The sequence below is a fragment of the Eleutherodactylus coqui genome, chromosome 1 (genome assembly GCF_035609145.1).
Source record: "Eleutherodactylus coqui strain aEleCoq1 chromosome 1, aEleCoq1.hap1, whole genome shotgun sequence".
Classification (NCBI taxonomy): domain Eukaryota; kingdom Metazoa; phylum Chordata; class Amphibia; order Anura; family Eleutherodactylidae; genus Eleutherodactylus; species Eleutherodactylus coqui.
The window spans coordinates 265,627,419-265,649,224 of NC_089837.1; the positions used below are offsets into that span (position 1 = coordinate 265,627,419).

At 40.1% G+C, this 21,806-nt stretch overlaps 1 protein-coding gene across 1 annotated transcript in view; it reads right to left on the minus strand.

Moving 5' to 3' along the window:
- CASP8AP2 (caspase 8 associated protein 2) overlaps positions 1-21,806 on the minus strand; it is a 44,017-nt gene that overhangs the window by 10,598 nt on the left and 11,613 nt on the right. Inside the window, exons 6-8 of the mRNA XM_066608448.1 lie at positions 20,617-20,732; positions 7,406-9,345; positions 1,344-3,855 (exon numbers count right to left, since the gene is read on the minus strand). Coding sequence (XP_066464545.1) covers positions 1,344-3,855; positions 7,406-9,345; positions 20,617-20,732 — 4,568 coding nt within the window. The remainder of the gene's footprint in view (positions 1-1,343; positions 3,856-7,405; positions 9,346-20,616; positions 20,733-21,806) is intronic.

Consider the following 21,806-nt stretch of genomic DNA (forward strand, 5'->3'; position numbering starts at 1 on the left):
AACAAGACCAGAACATATGGCTACATCCTAATAAAATATCTAAATTAACAGTGAAGAAAAAAAAAAAATAGGTAGGGAAGTGGAGAAGAGAAGGGCTGAGTAAAGAAGAGAAAAGAGAAGGCAGTCTTAGGCTGGTTTCACACAAGTTCTAATCTCGCACAAATTGTGTGTTGCAAGACTGGCAAAACTTGTGCGATTATGAACTCCATCTTTTGAACGGAGTCATACACGAGCGATGCTGCAAGGGGGGAAAAAAAACATGCGTCCTATTTTTCTACGTTCTTCGGCCCATTGATTTAAGTGGGACCTTAAACGCATCGCTTGACATGCGATGTGCACGTGAGGCTTCCCATTGAAATCGATGAGAAACACTTCTGATCCTCTATCGTGAGTGGATCGTAATTCCACAGAAACGATGCAAGGAGTTTTTGCCTGAAAATTGCCTCGCACCCGCGGGTAAAATACACGCTGCCTATTGTGATAAACACGGCCCGATGTAGTGCAAGCCCATGTACAGTTAGCAGTTCTCTGCTCACAATATGAATATTCAGAGGTCTTTAGTTTTAGCGACATCCTCCTGAATTTGGACCCGAAATTAAGAATCATTTGGAAAGGAGAGGAGAGCTCTCAGCATTAGGAACAGGGTGCATTCAGGGTGTTGGGCCTAGCAGGAACGTCTAAGGTGCAACTTCAGCCCTAAAGAGAAGCGATTAGTACTTTGCACTCCTATATAGCTCAGCAACACATTTTGTTACTGCCTATGGTGTTCTAGGCGTACAGTTTACAGAAAATCCTGTAAACTTGCATTGGAAAGATCAGGGTGCAAGAATTAACAGCATTTATTATGACTCAAGCAGAGGATTTGTAACAGATCCAAATAATACATAATGAATCAATCAGTACATAGTTTTGTGCATAAAAATGAAACTGTATAGATTCAGATTAAGTGACTGCGGATGCTAAAATCCTTTCTTGATTGGGGTATTCTCCAAACAGAACACTTAGGAGCCAGAACAAGTAGAATACCTAGTTCTTTAGGTCTTATTGTACTTTTCTGCAGTCACATTGTGCAAAAGTGAAACCACAATTGAAGGAAACCCCTTCTTCCATAAAAGTGTAGTGAGAAGTTTCACTGCTGCTCATTGTTGCAAAACTCCCCTGCACAGTGCTGTCCCTGACCCTACCCCACCCCTTGCTTGATGGGTCAGCTTTGTTCCCTTCAGGCTAAGGTGGTCCCAGAGGGCCAATAAAAAGGAGTTACAGTGTACTCAGTAAGAAATGCTACTAAAATTAAAACAAAAACTTCAACAAAAAATACTGCATAAATATGAAGAGACCTTTACCTTGTCCAAGAAACAATGACTTCCCCTCTTTTTTTTATGACGTTCTTTGCAGACAAGCTAGTTGGAGACACTTTGGAGCAATGAACGTTTATAGCACAGTCACCAACAGCTCTTTTGTGTTTCTTTTTACTGGACTTCTCTAGATGTGAGGTTCCCATTTTATTATGCTTGGTACCTTGATCTTTTTCAGCGGGAGGTAAATTCTTTCTACGCTTGGGTGACGGCTCCTCATCTAACGATTTTCTTTTTTGTTTCTTTAAATTTGAGTCCACAGAGTGGGCATCAGAAGTTTTCAAAGGCAATTTTTCAACAGGTGGAACTTGATTGCATGTTTCTTCAATACAGTTTGTTACATTTTCACAATTTATCTCTGAATGGTCAACATCAGCAGTTTTATTTTCAGCTGTGCTTACTAAATTTTGACTTCTATTTGGAGGCAACTTAAAGACAGATTCATTTTCTTGAACTGTGAGTGGGACTCTCTTAGGTCTCTTTAAACCAATTATAGAATTTTCTGTAACATTTGCAGACTCCAAGTGATCTGGTTGGAGCAGTAACCTGTCATTACATGCTTCTAGGTTTGTGTCCAACCTAATTTCCATTTCAAGTTTATTACCTTCCACAGTTGATAAAGACTCTGGGGTGGCAGCACCAGTCCCTTCTAACAAACAGTCACCAGCAGGAGAGCTAGAAGTTACAGCACGTCTTATTTTCACAATAAAGTGGTCATTAGATTTTTCCATTACTACTGCCTGCATGGGTTCACTTGGATGGTACTGAAATCTGACCGATTCACCTGTATCCTCTAAAGAGCCAATGCTTGAGTTATCAGAATCCAAAGTTAAATGAATTTCTTGCTCAGTTGCATCTTCTTCGTCCAATACTGACCCCTCGCAGCACTTTACATCAACTTCTAAAATAGGCTCCGTATCACAAGGTCTAAGAAAACTGAGATGCGAATCTGACTTCAATGGTGACGGAACAGTTAAAGACACTGCAAGATCTTCCATAAGAATAGACTTGAGCTGATCTGAGTCATTTAAGATCTTGCTGGAAGAAGCACTGGTAGGAACCTCTAGCAAGCAGCTTTCATCAAAAACATCAGGGTTTAGTACAGTTTGAAAATTTCGAGGAGCTATAGGGGACCAGGAAAAAGGGTCTTCTGTTGGAATTTTTTTCCCATACGGGGAAGTCACATTGTTAAATTCATGACTCGATGAGACAGTTTGTTCTGGTGTCCCCAAAATCCACATGCTTTCAGGCAAGGTGTCAGGTAGTAAATTATCAGAATCATTAAGCAAGGTCTTAAAAACATCCCCCATGTGATCATCACTCACCAAATTAAAGGATAAACCTGCAGAATTTGGTTGACTTTTGGGACCTAGTTCAGTAGATGTAGAGGTCTTGGCAGGAGACAAATTGGGTAGCTTTGATGATGAGCTGACATTACTAGACGATAGATCAACATTCTCAGAGTTAAAATCAATTCCAGTTAACTTCTTTACACGTTCTTTTTGCACTCCATTGTTATTTTGAATCTTTGAATTTGACATTTTTGATTGACTGTGGAACTCAAGTTGTCTTAGACAAGGCACCGATTCTGAAGTTAAAGATGTATTTATACGTTTGCGTCTCTTATTTTGAGAACTTTTCACAGGATTAGATTTTGAGGTATTTGCACAAGTTGTTGTTTTTTTTTCTATTTTAGCCTTGTCACAAAGCTTTAGGATCACTGCTTTAAGAGTGTCGAACAAAGAATCAAGTTGCTCCTCTACAAAATTCCACAGACTTGTCTTCATATTGACGAGATGCACTTCAAAAATTCGGTCTACAATTCCATTCTTTTTCAACTTTTGAAATCTGGTCTCAATGTGTTTACAAAGTTTTTTTTGCAATATTTCTGGCAAGGAACACAAGCTGGACCAGTCTAGACCTCTTACCAGACTGATAAACCATAACGTTGCTGCTTCAATTATCCGATGGAACTGGCGAAGTGAAAACAGAATCTTAAATTTCATATATTTTTTTCTTATGTGCTTCCTTATAATTCGTAACATCTGTAAAATGTCTTCTATACTTGATGGAGTAACAATTTCTAAAATCCCATCAAGGCAAGAGTCTGCACTTAATTTTCTTTGCGTAGTAGTTGGAAATGCTGATAACTTTGGTCGTGTGTGAATTTTAGCTTTAGGTTTAGTTTTGGATTTTTCTGGTGGAATTATTAGAATGTCTCCTTTGGACAAAGGCAGTTCACTATCCTGACCAGTCTGTTTTTTAGTCACACTTGTTACATGGTCAGGAACTAATTGGCTAGGACTACTTCTAGTCTGTGGTGTTTGTTTACATATTTGTTCATCTTCACTTAAAATCTCCCCTTCTTCAACCTCATCATCAGAAGCCACTAATGCAGTTTTGATGCCACAATCTGACTTATCTGGTTGACAATTTTCCTTGTTTAATTCTTCAGATACTGATAAATAGGTGGATTTAATGTCTGTCTCTGGTAGCAATTCTAAAGTAAAAATGGGGGAAAAAACCAAAACATTAGCATATTGTAACGACTCAAGAAGCCATACGGTAGACTTATGCAACTGTCTAAAAGAAAAACTGTCTTAAAGGTCCTTTTACACAGGACGAGCTGCTGGGCAAACGATACTTGCCACTCGTTCCAGTGATGCTCACTCCTGTGCTGATACACAGGAGTGCATATCTCTAGCATTGTGCACAGAGCAGCCAGAATGGAATTTCCCACCTTCCGCCTCCATTGAAAGTAAGCAGGCAATTGTGCAAAAGTGAAGTTTATACTGAGTATAATGAAAACAAAGATCTGGTACCGTGTTAGCCAGTAGAGCAAAAAGTGATTGTTCTCAGCAAGAGAAACAACATAATCTTGTAGATAGGATACCTTTTAATGGCTAACAAAAATACATGATGTAATAGCGAGCTTCCGAACCAACGCAGGGTTCTTCTTCAGGCTTATGGATTGGATCTGAAGAGGCATGGATATTTATACACACTTATAACCTACATACTTATGACAAGGCACAGATATGGATGTGATTGGTTCGCACTTAAAAGGAATTCTGCAACAGCAAACAAACTTTTTTTGTCTAGGCACTGATAGCGGAGTGAAAGTTTTATGGTCCCTAAATTACTGTTGGAGGGGGGAAAAGTCAGCAGGCTTGAATTGCTACAAGAGATACACAAACATTTTTAGCTAAACACTGATAAGGGAGTGAAAGTAATTCAGGGACAGTAATCCAGGGACCATTAACTTTCACTCCCTTATCAGTGTTTAGCTAAAAATGTTTGTGTATCTCTTGTAGCAATTCAAGCCTGCTGACTTTCCCCCCTCCAACAGTAATTTAGGGACCATAAAACTTTCACTCCGCTATCAGTGCCTAGACAAAAAAAGTTTGTTTGCTGTTGCAGAATTCCTTTTAAGTGCGAACCAATTACATCCATATCTGTGCCTTGTCATAAGTATGTAGGTTATAAGCATGTATAAATATCCATGCCTCTTCAGATCCAATCCATAAGCCTGAAGAACCCTGCGTTGGTTTGGAAGCTCGCTATTACATCATGTATTTTTGTTAGCCATTAAAAAGGTATCATTTGTACAAGATTACGTCGTTTCTCTTGCTGAGAACAATCACATTTATACTGAGTGGCATGTTCGGTTTTCACTATGCAGAAACGACCAAACAATTCTTTCAGTTGCTGCATGCGTTTACACGGGACAATCATTCATATTCAGGACAATCATTCATATTCTTTTTTTTAAGTGTTTTTACTGTAGACCAATAACAAAAAAAAAAAAAAAAAAAAAAAAACCACTATAAATTTAGTATAGCTGTAATTGTATTGACCCCCGAAGAATAAAAGTTAATATTTAATTTTGACTATATAGTAAACCCCATAAACTAAACAAAATAAAAAAAAAAAAAAAAAAAAAAATAAGAGGGTTCTTTCCGCCCTCAAAAGGAAAAAAAGAAAAACGTTAATGCATTATATGTACTCCTGACATCTCCATCCTAGTGTGTGACACCACCATGACTCCCAAACAGCACAGCCGCTGTCTTTCAGTTATATTCAACTCCTACCTCTCCTTTACCCCCCCCCCCCCCACATCCAATCTCTTGCCCGAACAAGTCAGCTGCACCTCAAAAACATCGCAAGAATCCGCGCTTTGCTCACCGTGGACATGCTAGAAACATTCACTGTTGTCCACATCCACTATCGGTAACTCGATGCTGATCGCCCTACCCCAACCTTAGCCTCTCCCCTCTCAAATCCAACCTGAATGCGGCAGCCAGGCTCATCTTCCTGTCCAGTCACTACTTGGCACAGGGCAGAGGTGTCCGTTCACTGTACTGGCCGGCCATCAAATACAGACAAATTCAAACTCACTACCCTCATCCACAAAGCTCTCCACAGCACCGCACAACCCTACAATGCTTCCCTCATCTCAATCCACCACCCAGCCCGAACACTCTACTCCACCAATCAGTGGTATAATTAAAAATACAACTGATTCCACAAAAAAAAATAAAACTAAACTAAAAAAAAAATACAGCCCCATATGGCTACGCGATAAGAAAAAAAAATTAAAAAATAAAAAATATAATGTTCTGGGAACGGTACCAGGGACTATATGAAAACTGGAAACAAATTGCCTGATTATTAGGTGCAAAAATCTATCAGGTTCATGGTGCTCGGCCTAGGCTCAGCATGAACCTAGGACAGGTATGCACTGTATCCCAGTGTAGGTTTTATTCTGCAATGCTGTACGGTTTAGGAAAAAAAAACACATTGAAATTTGACTCTGGAATAGAGCTCCAAGTCACGGAGGTGGGTTGTGCTGGCCTCTCCCTGCCCGAGCATGTAAACTGATTGCTCACTCTATACACAAAATGGAATAGAAGTCTACATACTGAGAGCAGGGAGTACCCAGTGTGGCCCGGCTCTGTAACTTGGAGTGTCGTTTCCATGTTCTCTGGCTAGTGTGTGGTTGGTCTTCTTAATGATGTCCATATACCCCAACAGTACACATATAAAGGGCCTTGTCTTACATTTTAAAACAAAATACTAGCCCTTTGAGATGGCAATTGTTAAATTCCATTCTGTACAAGAGTTGGTGGTCCATATTGTTAACCAGCAGCAAAATTAACCAGGATATAACCTTAGACGGTTGTCTATTTGGTAAGTTTTTAACTTCTGTTTATACACTGCTGTACAATATACTCAGCTATCAGATAATTCATTCAGGTCTATTGGTGGAGTATAAAAAGAAAATCTCTTATCCATAAGAATGCCCAGGTGCAGCCATTCAGATTTCTTTACATCCTTACCATGATCGTGTAAGAGAATTTCTGATTTTCCCTATATTTTAAACAGGGACCACATTTTTATATTGCCATTCTTTACTAGTAAAGAAAAGTCCCAGTCAGTGGACGAAAAAAATTCATGAGAACAAACCGAATTCAGAGAATAAATTGAGGCCAGCAGATTCAAAGAATAGGTATTTTACAAACACTAAACACTACATTAATTTATGTCCCTCATAACCACACACTTTGATTTGTTGGGAGGGCTTAAAGGGAATCGTCAGCAACTTTAAGCCCTATAAGCTGAGGTTACGGGGTCAAAGTAGCTGACTCGATGAGCCCAGGGATGTAAGTTTTAGACTTTCCTTTCTCCTGTTGTCAGCGCTCAAATCTACTGCAGAATGCACTGAACACTACGCACAGGATAGTTGGACAACTTAGCACAGATCTCAATACACTCAGCAGTAGGTTTGAGCGCTGACAGAGGAATAGGGAGGAAGGCAAGTATAAAACCTACATTCCCTGAACTTATCAGGTCAACTACTTTGGGCCCTTAACAAGCCTTCCCTATGAGGCAACAAGGCCACAGCCAACAAATCAAAGTATACACTGTACAGCACAGTTAAGTAAAAATATAAAAGTGTATAAGTCATGCATGCAAGCAAAACTACAGCTATTTGGGGGTGGGGGGGTGGGAAACAAACAAACAAAAAAAAACACTACAGTTGTGAATACCTTTATATAAAGTGTTCACTACAGGAGCCTTAGCTGTGCGCTCAAGTGTATGCAGAGCTTTAGGCCTGACTGGGCTTTGCAGCGGGCTGATGAGTTTTGGAATACATCTTAGAAAGTTAAAGTCAATAGAGTTTTCATCATAGAAGCAATGCTTATTCTCAATTCCTTTTATGCTCACATTTACAAGTTCAGTATATGGCGATTCACGTATACCTTTTGGGGTTTCAGTTAGATTTGATTTCAGTTTGAATGTTTTGTTGTCTGCATCTTCACTTCGCTCCAGCATACTGCCATCACCTTCAATCTGTTCAGCAGGCATAGACACATTAGGAGTTTCAGAACTAGGACTACCACTGACCCTGTCAATTTCTATAAATGAACTAAGATCAATAACCTCTGAATCCTCTACAAGACTGTGTTTGTCCGCCTCTTCACAGATTATTGTATCCTTAACAGCACACACAATCAGTTTATCTGCTACAGTTAATTTTGCCAGTAACTCACTGTTCTCATCAACTTCTAAATTTGGTGCCTGTTTATTTATGCACACTATTTTGTCTGCTACAGGTCCAGATTGAGAAACTAGTTTGCAGTCTCCTGTATTCAAATCCTTGGTTGTGTTAGCCATCAAAACAAGTTCACTGTGACTCAAGTCGGTCTTTCCAGGGCAGACAGTTTCAGCATGGTTTTCCGTTATACATAGCTGGGAACAGCCTATAACTAGGTCTCCCTCAACCTCGCATTCCATAATGGGGGCAATGGAGGCAACATGCTGTGTGTTGGCAGATGTTTTTTTCACAGGAGAAAGTGTTAAATTTAGGGTCTCCATAAATGACAGTTTCAAGTCTTTTTGGTTGCTGTCCACTTTAGATTTTTCACAACTTTTATTCTTGTCATTTACTTTAGAATGCAAGGTTTTATCTTTGCTTGATGACTGATGCTTGCCTGTGCTTTTCGTTTGGTGCCTTTTATCATTTCCATTGTATGTACTTCTATCCTGTTCATGTATAGATATTTTCTTGTCATCTCCTCGTCTGCTGCGATCAGATATTTCAGTTTTACTTTCACGATCAGGCTTATTTCTTGTTGAGTTTTCAGATTTGCTTGGTTTTAAGTCTTTGCTTCCATATTTGGACTCTCTATAATCTGAGGAACGCTTCTCTTTCCTTCCAGCATCACTACTTCTTTTACCATCACTCAGCTCTAATATCTTGAGAGAACCATCATCCTTTGTTCTTTTTGACCTTCGCGGCTCTTCATTTTTCTCAGTTCTATGCCTAGTTTCTGTTTTTTTCTCTTTTTCAAATTTTCTGGAGTCTCTTCTGTGTGGTGATCTTTCATACGGTTTTACTTGTATTTCTTTAGAGTAATCCAGATTATTCAGCTGTGTTTTTTTTCTAGTGGAGCTTGGATGGTATTTACGGTTTTCTGACTCACATGCAACCTCAGACTTTGAATTTCTACTCTCCTGAGAGGATTCTTTTTTTCCATATTTTAGAGGTGACTGACCTGACTTTTCCTTTAGTTCAGAAGCTCCACTTACTGAATTGGCATAGCTACATTTGGGTCTTTCCTTTGCCCGATTTCTTACTCTGTCCTTATTCCAGGTATCTAAGCCCATTTCTTTCCTTTTATCATCTTTTACTTCTAAGCACAGAGGCTCTAGAGTTTGTTCCTTTGAACGGTATACAGTGTTCTCCTTAGAAATACGGTTTATTGATGTACACGTTTGACTACTTTCCAAGCAAGTCTTCTCTTTCTGACAAAGATTTTTAGAATTACTTGTTATGGCTTTAGATTGCAAATTTGTGGGCGGGTTTGGCAAGTTTTCTGTGTTTATATTCTTTGAGAGGTCATCATTATTATACTTAGATTTATTTATACTTAATAATGGTGGTGGATTAAGCTTTAAACTGTGGTTCCTTCCTGGAGCATTCACCCTGTTAAAAGATTAATTTTAAAAAAAGTTTAGGTCCTTATAAGATTAAAAATGTATATAGAAATTATTTTTATTATACACACATATATGCATTATTATGGAAAGTACAATATGCCAAATCTTAACTTTCCTACTGATTGAGCTTTATTCATTTAACAGAGAAAAGACATTAAGGTTTTGAACGGACAGGGCTTGTTCTACTCAACTCAAATGGCTGTAGGGTAGATAATACCAAATATAGTAGAGAATGTTTTGTGATTCTCCAGCCTGTCCCCTTGTTTCAGGAAAGAGGTGTCATGGGGTATTGTTCACGTTATCATCCCCTTATTAGTCAGAGCAACTATGACTTCCCCTAGAGGAGGACTGAGAAGATTAGCACTTTAATCGCTCCTCTACTCCGTTAAACTATGCAGATGCCACAACCATTGCTGATAAAACAGAATTAGTTTAATAGAAAACAAAGTTTATTCCCCTTACACAGTTCTCTAAAAAGTGGAGGAGGGGGGAACAGACATACACATAAATTTGTATCACCATAACACATACTATAAAACATTACGCTATTTATTATGCAGTTTTCTGTTCAACTTACTTCCCCAAAACAAAAATGAAAAGTAATCAAATATTCGTACATACTAAAAAATGGTATCAATAAAAACTACAAGTTGTCCTTCCAAAAAATAAGCTGTCATAAAGCTCTGCAATAGAAAAAAAGAAATAAAAATATTCTGGTCTCGGCATACAGTAATATTTTTTCTCTTTACAAAGTGTTTATATTGTGCATAAAAAGTAAAAATAATATGATAAAACTTGGTGTTGTATTTGTAATAACCCATATAATAAAGTTAAGACAATATTTTTACCACATGGTGAATACCCTAAAAATAAACCCCAAAATATGTTTTCCAAAAAAAATACTCGAAAAAGTTTTATAATTCAATGCATGTAGTTCAAATCTGTTCTTTTAAAAATTAAAAATTGTCACACAGACTACAGGGTAGCTACCTGTAAAAAGCATTGCGTTCCCCGCAACGATAATCCAGCTGCGGGGAACGCAGTGCACGCTTTCCATTGTGTTGCTATGGGAATCACAGCCCCCCTGTCCACGAGCAGAGAATCATAGAGATTCTCCGCTCGTGGCCGGCAAATCACAGCATGCTGCAAATTGACACGATTCTCCACGGTGAGCCTGTTGGATAGGCTCACCGCGAAGATCCGTCTGCTGGCTCCTGCTCCCGCGGCGGATATCGCAATGCCCGTGGACAGGCAGCCTTATGGCCACTGGAACACAAAAGGGAAAAAGATTCACTAAAGTTAGTCATGTTACTAAAAGGGTTAAAAATGGACTTAATGTGACCGAGTCATGAACCAAATATATTTACATCAGAAAAAATAAAAACCTACAATAAAAAAGTGACATTCCTAGGAAAGTTTTCAAAATTTTATTATGACTGTTAAGGTGTTAATAAAGCATGGATTGATTTTACTTTGCATTTCTTGACTTTAAAGAAAAACTACTTAGCCTTTAAGGATCAACCATATTTTCAAATCATACAATCATCTTTATATTCTGCAACTAGTAACTTATTTATGCATTCAACATAGCTATAGGTCTTGATTTTACAAGACAAGTTATACTTTCTACAGGTACCATTTTTGGGGTAGTTGTACACTAGTACTTATAGAGACTGTCACCATGTTTTTGCAGCCCTCACTGAGAGTCACCAAATGAACATCATAAACTGGCTTGTCTTCAAAGGAATGTCTCACCATCTTTTTGCAGCATAATGCAGTGCCTGTCACATTGGTTTACAGTGATTTGTCTGCTGTGAAAATGTGGGCAGTAGTTTTGGAGGAAATTGCATTTTTATCAGTAGTAGCTGAAAAACACAGAACTAGTACTGCATATTCATGAGGTGAAGACTAGCCACACCCACCCTCCAGCCACTGATTGGAAGCTCTCTCTCTATGAACAGTAATAGGCAGACAGCAGTCAATCAGTGGCTGGAGGGCACAGTGAGTGTAGCTAACATGCAGAGCATTAATATCCAGGACTACTCTAAATAGTCCTCTTTGCATCTGCTGCTACTTATACAAATGGGTGCTGATAAGTCTTTGGCTTTGTGTTCTTTTTTTGTTTCTATGGTAACGAATGTTACATCACATGAAAGCCTTGTGTCTAATATATGTTTTCAAAATTTTGTGTTTGTAGCTTATGTCAACAGTGATCTAGGCACACAGGAAAACAAAATGGCGGAGTCTAAGGCAATATTCACAGCAAATGAGAGCAGAGGAGTGATAAAATTCTTGTTTCTGCAAGGAAAGTCCGTGAAGGATATTCATGGTGATATGTCGCAGACATTGGGGTGGGACCGTTATATTCTACAGTTAAGAACTGGGTTGCCAAATTTAAAACGGGCCACTTCAGCACCAATGATGAGGAACGTCCTGGACGACCGAGAGAGGTTATTGTTCCAGAGATCGTCGATGCTGCACACAGCCTGATACTGGAGAATCGGCGAATTTCAGCTGAAGGAATAGCAGACATCATGGGGGTTTCTTGTGAACGTGTTTGCGTCATTATCCATGAACATTTGAACATGAAGAAGCTATCTGCAAAGTGGGTCCCAAATGTTTGACAACAAATCAGAAAAGCATGCGAGTAAAAACTTCCCGGTCCATTTGTCAGCGTTTCTGAACTGATAACTTCCGGGATCGATTGGTCACTATGGATGAGACCTGGATTTATTTGTATGACCCTGAAACCAAGGAGCAGTCAAAAGAGTGGAGGCAAAGTGGTTCTCCTCACCCAAAGAAGTTCAGTGTGCAAAAATCAGCCACTAAGGTGATGGCGTCTGTGTTCTGGGATAAGGAGGGTGTGCCGCTAGTGGACTACCTTCAAAATAGTTCCACCATGAATGCAAGGCATTACATTGAACTTTTGGACCAATTGAAGGCCGGTCTGAAGGCCAAAAGGAGCGGCAAGCTGTCCAAAGGAATCTTGTTCCTGCAAGACAACGCCTCTGCTCACATTGCACAAGCAACCACGGCAAAATTGGTGGAGCTAGGCTTCCAGCTGGTTGACCACCCACCTTATTCACCAGATCTAGCTCCCTCCGACTATCATCTGCTTCCAAACCTGAAGAAACACCTCAAGGGTACCAAATTTCACACCATTTCTGATGCCATGGCTGCTACGGATGACTGGTTTGACGCACAACCGAAATCCTTTTTTTTGCAAGGCTTACAGAACTTGGAATACCGATGTAAGAAGTGTGTTGACATCAGTGGAGAGTATGTGGAATAAATGTGAAATTTCGTCTTCCTATCTCGTTTCTTTCTGGGTAAAGCCAAAGACTTATCAGCAGCCCCTCGTATAACACAAGATTCTCCAGATCTACACAGCAGACATATCACTGTAATCAGTGTGACTGTCACTACCTTAGAGAAAGGGTGCAAAAAGATGGTGACAGCATCTCTTTAACCCCTTAACGTTACAGAACCTATATTTATGTCCTGGCTGTGGGGTACTTAACGCAACAGGACGTAAACTTAGGTCCTGTCGACGGCGAGGGTTCAGAAGCTGAGCCTGCGCCATCCTGTAGTGGGTTGCAGCTCTTACAGATAGCTGGCCTTTCGCTGCAACAGTGGCAATACATAAGAACAGCAATTCCCGCTGTTAATTCCCTATATGCCGCGATCTATGTAGATAGCAGCGCACAAAAGGGTTCAAAGAGGTAGCACACTCCCTCTGTGAGGTAACCGGTCCTCCTTAGGTAAGAAATAAGGCATAGGACTCAGGTCCACTTGGTTTTGATGAAAGATGGTGAACAGAGGCTTGGCCGACAAAGCTGCAAGCCCCGAGACCTGTCAAATCAACGTGACCCCTATCAAGAAAACCACCCTCCAGATCAACAAAGCAGCTGGAACTTCTTTAACAGTTCAAATAGAAAATACTGCAACGCATCCAATATGATTTTAAGGTCCCCAGGAGGGAAAGGTGAATGGTATGTAGGCACGGTATGAGTGACCCCCTGTAGAAAAATACGAATAGCCAACTTTTATGCCAGTGGACGCTGGAAAAGTATAGATAGCGCAGACACTTGACCCTTTAAAAAACTAAGGCTCAAGCCCATATCTGGACCTCCTATAGGAATGACAGGAGATGGGATAAAGCATATAGGATTAAATTGTGTTGTTCAAACCAAATTTTTCTAAACACAATGATAAACCCAATAAGAGCAGGGGTTTCCTAGCCTTCATTATTGTTTGAATGACAGGTTCCGCAAATCCACAGGCTTCCAATATCGTGGCTTCAACCACTACGCTTTTAGACGAAAAGCAGGAACAATTTCGGTAGGTCCCTGTAAGAGAAGATCTTTTTGAAAAAGGAGGAACTATGGAGAATAGACAAGCAGGTCGACTATATCCGCATACCACGCCCTGTGGGACCAATCTGGGGTGACGAGAATCACCAGAAGGCCTTCCATCGGATCTTCTTGAGAAATGCTGGAATTGATGGGAATGGGGAAAATTGGTCGAAAGGAATGGCCTCGGAGGAGACCATCAGCTCCAACACCCTCACGCAGTGACGAATAGTCACAGGATTACGAGTTTGCAAAATTGCACATGTTTCTGAAGAAGTATTTTTGGCGTCAACATAAAACACAAGCTTATTTCGTGTCAAAGGAAAGATCCACTGTACCTGGCAACCGCACCAGGCACAATACAACAGATACACTCGCCTAGCTTTCGACTTCCTGCACTGATCCAAGAGAAAGGATGTAGTGAACTTACAGAGAAAACTTCGCAGCTGTGTAGATAAAAGCCCAGAAGAGGTGACCATAAAAGGTACTATTACAGCCTGTTGGGAGTTGTTGTAGTCAGGAAAAGGTAGGGAGTAGGGAAGGGGGAGAAAATCCTCCTATAGGATAAGTCCTCATCTCATAGGAAAGGGAAGGAAACGGATTCCTTAGTTCTAGTGAGCACCCCGGTTGTCTGCTTTAACCCATTAAGGGCCAAGCACTGGAAATTTACGGTGCTTGGCCCCGGGCTTTAAACCCAGCCAATAATAAAAATACGGCAGAGGTTTAAAGCCCCTGCTTCTGCAATAAATCAGAAGTATGTCGGGTAGTCAGCTGTTAGTCACAGCTGATAACCCGTAGAAGACAGGAGGGTTTAACCCTTTCTCCCTTCTCCTTTCTTTAGTACACAGCACTCAATGAGTGCTATGTACTAAAAAGTAAAAGTGGAAGCGTAACTTCCACTACACGAGCCAGCAGTCACGTGACCGCCAGGATTCCCTGCTACAGCAGAGCTGCATGGTCATAGCAGACCCTGATCAGCTCTGCAAATGACTATTGTCAGTACAGGGGATGTTTTCTCCTGTAACTGGGGCTCCTACGGATGCCCAAAGCTACACTGGAAGAGTGTCAAACGAAGAAAAAAAAAAGAAAATAATAATATGAGGTCTTTTATAAATGTCATCGTGGACATAGATGGTAAAAAAAACTAAACTACATACATATGTAAAACAAAAATACAGAAAAAAATAACAATATATACATAAAGAAAATAACCCAAAGCCGAAGCAGCCAACCAAAACAGTCGCAGTATGCATCTTGTAATCTAAAATCATACACATTATATATATCAAAACGTCCAAGATAAAATGAGGAACCCATTCCTATACTTTATTTTAGCGTAAATATACTAATAAAAAAAACCCCAAAAAAACAACAACTACTAAATGGGAAAAAAAAAAAAAATTTTCCTTTTAGCTTTTTACCCCCAATAAAACCAGAAAAAAAAGGCTGTGATAAAGATATTTTAAATATAGCCCTATATATCACGGGAAAAAAAAAGTGCTGTCAGGTCTCCGAGGTGAGCTGTATAGACAGGCTCACCGCGAAGAATCGCGGCATGCTGCGATTTTAATCCCGCAAGCTACGATTGCTATGGAAAGCTTCAGAGAGTGTGATAGCCAGTGGACACGCAGCCCAAGGTTACAGCAATTCAAAATTTATATGGTATTTCTTACGCTTTATTGCATTTACAAAATATATATATATATATTTTTTCCCCATTTGCTTTGTGTTGCCATATTCAGAAAGCCATAACCTTAATTCTATCTTGTTTTATTGCAGGTGAGCTCTAGTTTTATTGGCACCATTTTGAGATACAACATGACAATATGACTTTTTGATACGCTTTTGTTTTATTTTTTGTAGAAAGTGAAAAGTTATAAGCTAAAATGCCTTTTTTAATTTATTGATTTTTTACAGCGTTCACCATGCATGATAACGCAAGATTTTATTTTACAGATGTGGCAATACCATAGTAGTGCAACACAGCGTGCAATGGTAAAATTAAAGACTCATGCCCATACAGTTCAGTCTATTAGGCTTGATTCATACAAATGTATTTGCGTAGCATATTAGACACGAAAAACATGTGCCTGCAATACACAGTGAATAGAACCCACTGATTTCAATTGGTTCGTTCGCATACCGTATATACCGGCGTATAAGGCGACGGGGCGTATAAGACGACCCCCCAACTGTCACCTTATACGCCGGTATTCAGTGGAGAAAAAAAAAAAAATTTTATTACTCACCTCCCACGGCGTTCTGTCGCGCCCCGGCAGGATGTCGCTCGCTCCGGCAGGCTGTCGCTCGCTCCGGCAGGCTGTCGCTCGCTCCTCGTCCCCGGCGCAGCATAGCTTTCTGAATGTGGGGCTTGAAATCCCCGCTTCCAGAAAGCTAATACACACGCCGGCAGCCATGACATCATTGAATGGCTGTGATTGGCTAAAGCACACGTGGCTTCAGCCAATCACACTATTCAATGACATCATTGAATGGGTGTGATTGCTAACACGTGCGCCTTCAGCCAATCACAGCCATTCAATGATGTCATTGAATAGTGTGATTGGCTGAAGCCACGTGTGCTTTAGCCAATCACAGCCATTCAATGCTGTCATGGCTGCCGGCGTGTGTATTAGCTTTCTGGAAGCGGGGATTTCAAGCCCCGCATTCAGAAAGCTATGCTGCGCCGGGGACGAGGAGCGAGCGACAGCCTGCCGGAGCGAGCGACATCCTGCCGGAGCGCGACAGGACGCCGTGGGAGGTGAGTAATAAAATTTTTTTTTTTTACACTTTTTTTTTTTTTGTATTACCGGCGCATAAGACGACCCCCGACTGCAGAGCAGATTTTTCGGGGTTCAAAAGTCGTCTTATACGCCGGTATATACGGTAAGTATTTTCCATGAACTTTTATTTGTGCAAAAAAATAAAATAAATAAATCTATCTATCATCTATTTTCATGCACATTTACGCAAGCAAAGAGTGCATATTGAATTAAACTAATTGCAAATAATTGCATGGTTTTTTTGCATTCGCAAATGCGCAGGATTTGCGCATGCTGCAAGTACAGTAAAGCATGCAATGCCAATTGTGCAAATACGTGTAAAACCAGTCTTATTCTGCAATATTAAGACAGAGGAAGGCGAAAAAGAAAAAAAAAACAAAAAAAAAACCTTTAAGATAGAAGCCAATTTCCCTCATTTTAAGGAATAAAAATTCCTCCTCACTCCAAATCTGGCAAGCAGAATACTCCCTGGATCAACAACCCATCTAAAGTAATCTAGTGACTATCATAACAATCATTTTTATTAGATGACTGGGGAAAAGTTGTTGGATGTGGGAGAATGAAATTTTACTACTTGGGATTGTTTTCTAACTCAATGTTATTTATTTAAAACAAAAATTTTGTAATCGTTAAAATGTTTTCATTTTTCCCCCATAAAACAATTCTATATGAATATATATTTTTAATTACAATGTACTGGCAAAGTACAATCAAGTAGGACTCCGAGGAGAAGGGAGAAGCGTTTAACCACGCCTGCCTTCTCTGCGTACATAGTGTTCAATGAGCGCTATGTACTAAAAAGTGAAAGTAGTACTTCCACTATAAGATGCGGCATCACGTGACCGCCAGGTGCTACCTATTAGGGCAGACCTGCAGGGTCCTATCAGACCCTGATCAGCTCCATTAGTGTCTGAGGTCACTACAGTGAGATGTTTTCCCCTGTAACATGGGCTTCTATGGATGGCCCAGCTACCGTAGAAAAATATGAAATAAAAAAACAAAAAAAACAAACAATGTGAATGTCCCCCAGAGGTCTTACGTGATGTCATGGGGGTCATAGAGGGTAAAAAATACAGTTACAAAATAAGTAAAAAAATAAATAAAATAAAAATATAAACATAAAAAAAGCCCACAGCCGACACCGACCGTAACAGTTGCCATATGCTCCCTCTAATCCAAAACTATACAAATTATATATCAAAACGTCCTAAGCAGAATGAGAAATACATTCCCATACTTTTAAATATTCCCATGCTTTATTTGCGTAAATATACTACGGTAATTAAAGCAAAAGCGCATGAATTAAAAAAAAGAAAAAAAAAAAAAAGAAAAAAAAAAGACCCTTCTCCTCCCCCCCCCCCCCTAAAAAAAAAAAAAAAAACACAGAAAGAAAAAAAAAAGTTAAAGAAGGACACTCACTCAGAAAAGAAAAAAAAAAACTAAAAGTGTAATTTTGGTAGCTGATGAAAACCATTAATAAAATATAGGGCAGTAAAGGCACCACATGGGTCAAATCCCTAAAAAGTGTCTGGTCCTATAGGACCAAAACAGCATGTTCTTGTTTTTTGGTTTCTCTTTCCCGCTTTCAAAAATAAAATAAAATAAAAAAGAAATCACAACTTATTTCAATGTCGACATAACAGAGCTCGTTTTTCTGAAGGGACAAGTTATGATTTTCCATGAAAAACAAACATATGTGGGGTAAAATGGGGTGAAAAAAAGCACAGAGGTATTGCTTTTAGACTGTACACAAATGACAAAAATGACATAACTTTTCTAATACGCAGAAATACATGGCAGCCCTAGAAGCCTTTAGTGTAGACCCTAGGCTGCCATGACAATTGAACTGCACCTCGCGATCACAGCGTAGGGGGAAAGTTATTTCTTGACTCCCAAACTCAGAGGGGGGCATTTGAAGGGTTACCAGTCATGCATGGAGCAGGATTGGCTCCCAATCCTGCTCCATACAAAACCCCAATGCTGCAGGGCATATATACATCTATAGCTGCCCAATGTTTTTTTTCAAATATGTTTTAACTTGTTAACCCCTTAAGTACTACTTTAAAAAATCATAACTCTTAACTTTCCATTGATATAGCTGTCTGAGGGCTTGTTTTTTTCTGGAGCGAGTTGTACTTTTAAATATACCGGAAAACTTTTTTAGGGTTCAGACGGGCGTTTTTTCGCGCGATTTGCGCATGCGTCCGGCGATTTTATAAAACCATTGCTTTGCAATGGTATCGGACACATGAGCGCTTTTTATGCGCTCGTCCGATAAATTATAGAACAGAAATCGCAGATCGCACCTATCTGCGATCTGCGATTCCTGTTCTCTTCTCTATATGCGCTCAATGGGACCGGCGGCAGCAGCGCCGACCCCATTGAGAACATATAGTAGACAAATCATTCTTCTCTGCCACTGCTGTAACAGCTGTAGCAGAGAAGAACAATGTTTGCCCATCCCCGGCTGCTGAATACTACTCAGAGAGCAGTTCAGGAGAACTGCCGGCCGGCCGCACTGAACTCCGTCTGCCGGGACCAGGGGAGTATATATTTTTTTTTGTTTTTACACATTTCTGGATAAATTTCCAGGAAGGGCTTATATTTTTAAGCCCTTTCCGAAAATTCATCGTGAGATCACCCGCAGCCCATTGCTTTCAATGGAGCCGACTGTATTGCTGGCTCCATTGAATTCAATGCGCTGGACAGCTCCGGCCCGTTTCTATTGAAACGCGGCTAGGAACAGTTTTTTCAGGCGATTTGTCAGCCCCGGTCGCGCGATTTGCGGATGCGCATCTGTCATGCGATCCGCAAATCGCGGGAAAAACGCCCGTGCGACTAAAGCCTTAAAAAGTAGAGTGAAATAGAGAAAAAGAAAGAAAAAGATTCCAGCACCTTACAGGCGGCACATTGCGGCAACAAAGAAAAGATAACTTTATTCTATGGGTCGGTACGGTACCAAAATTTATATTATTTTGCTGTACTACTTTTATAAAATAAAACAACAAATTTCTGCCATCTACTGGCTTTCTTGTCCTTCTGTTAATCTAGTTGTGCGAGGGCTTGTTTTTTCCCCCCTGTAGTTTCTATTGATACTATTTTACTATATCTATCTATCTATCTATCTATCTATCTATCTATCTATCTATCTATCTATCTATCTATCTATCTATCTATCTATCTAAATAAATAAAATAACACTTTTTGTTCACATTAAGTTTTTTCTTGGAGGCAAAAAAAAAAAAAACCAACACATAATTCTGGTGTTGTGAATCTTTGATAGAGTGAACTTTTATGGATGCAGCATTACCAAATGGGTAAAAAAAAAAAAAAAAAAAAAGAAAAAACCTAAGTGCATTTGTTCATATGTCCAAACAAATGCTTGTATAGAGGGAGATCACGGGTCGATCAACACTGATGATGGCATGTAAGAGGTTAACACCGGGGATTGGCCTTCTTAGTCACAGCTGGCTCCCGCTGCAGATGGCATGGTCTCACCTTCTGCGCCCATGCCATGCACACGACGTAAACACTTACTTCCGATAGCGTTAAGGGGTTAAAGCCAATACATGTATTATAGACACCTTTACATAAAAAAAAAAAAAGGGGGGGGGGGGGGGAAGAAAATTGGAAAACCGCATTATGGCCTCCTGCAGACGAGCAGAAATTTCGCGGTGGGATTTCCCACAGAATTTCCGCTCGTGCCTGCTGCCATAGGATTGCATTACATAATGCAATCCTATGCACACAGTCGCGCTTTGTCCGCATGAAAACATGCGCAGAAAACAGAGCGCGGCATGTTCTATTTCTGTGCAGGTCTTGCAGAGGCCCATACAGAAAAGTCACTACTGACAAGTCGGCAGCCGGCACATAGAAGAGCTGGGAGACGCGGGAGCAGGTGAGCCGCAGAGGTCACTGCAGAATTCTCGCAGCGGGATCCGACCTGGCTGTCTGCAGGCGACCTATGCCAGCCATAAAATAGTGGATAATTTAAAATTTAAAATAAATAATGTATCCCCATGCTCTGCCAGATTTTTCTTCCCTTTATATTCATTTTGGGATTAGTTCAATATTTTATTTTTTTTAATAAAGTAAGCAAAATGTAGCAATTGAATTTACTACCTCTGATTTAGTCTATTGATCTCCTCTTCTTTGCGGGTTATTTCCACTCTTGCAGTTTTGATAAGGGCAGAAATATTCTTTTTTAAGCACTGATTTTCATTTTGCAAATTGGAGTTCTGTAATAAAGACAAAAACAACTTAACTTGTACTTCCAGAACCCTATTAAAAAGTTTGTTCCCCACAAGTGACAATTATCTATCCACAGGATAGATAACAGGCCCCCCATTCCTTCTTTTCCACTCGCTCGCAAGGAAGAGTGGTGTAAAAGATGCCAGAGGTCAAGCATGTGGGACAGACTAAAAAACTATTTCTCCTCACTACAAAAAGGAGTAATGCTCAAGACACCTGTTCTAGTGATCGAGGAGGGAATGATCAGACATTTGTTACTTATCCTGCAGATACGTGCTGAATCGTTGACTGCGAAAGAGTCGAAGGATGTTTAATTGACATAGGAAATGTACTTAGGTGTGCAACACAGAAGTTCTGAGGTAGCTGGCATAACGCAAAACAGTTTCCCCCACCCCTCTTAATTGATATAGATAGAAATGAAAGAGGTTGTTTCCAGTGACCAATTCCCTTGTAATCCTTTAGAGACATCTGCAGCATGTATCTACTACGGATAAGAGAAAGGAGTATATAGAGCGGAGCTCGCTTCATACACAGCAACTGTATATTGGAAACGCTACAGTAATGGCTGGGTACCAGCCATTTAACCAGGGAATTAACAATTAGTCACCACCAAAACTGGGTGCAGTGCCAAGGGTTAAAAAATATGCCTCCAGCAGACTTAGCTTGGCCATCTATTACATGATGACATTAATGACTGACTGCAAGCATTACTGGGGTGTGGTAGACTGTCCATTGCATTATTAGGTGATTGGCGGGGATTTCAGGAGTGACACTCATGGCAATCAGCTGATCACTGTGGGCAGCTTTATTCAGAGAAAGGGTTGCCCTGTTGAGTCATGTATATTAAATAAAATATGGATAGACAATAGGCAACATGCTTGAGGACTGTGTTTCTTTTAAAAGGGGTTATTCAGCAAATAGGTCATCAATATAAGATTGGTTGGATTCCGGCTCCTAAAATCCCCTGCAGCTCAGCTGTTTGAATGGACCATGGAGCTTGGGCAAGCGCTATGGCCTCTTCACTGTATACCAGGCACAAAATTGTATATTACCTAGTGGCA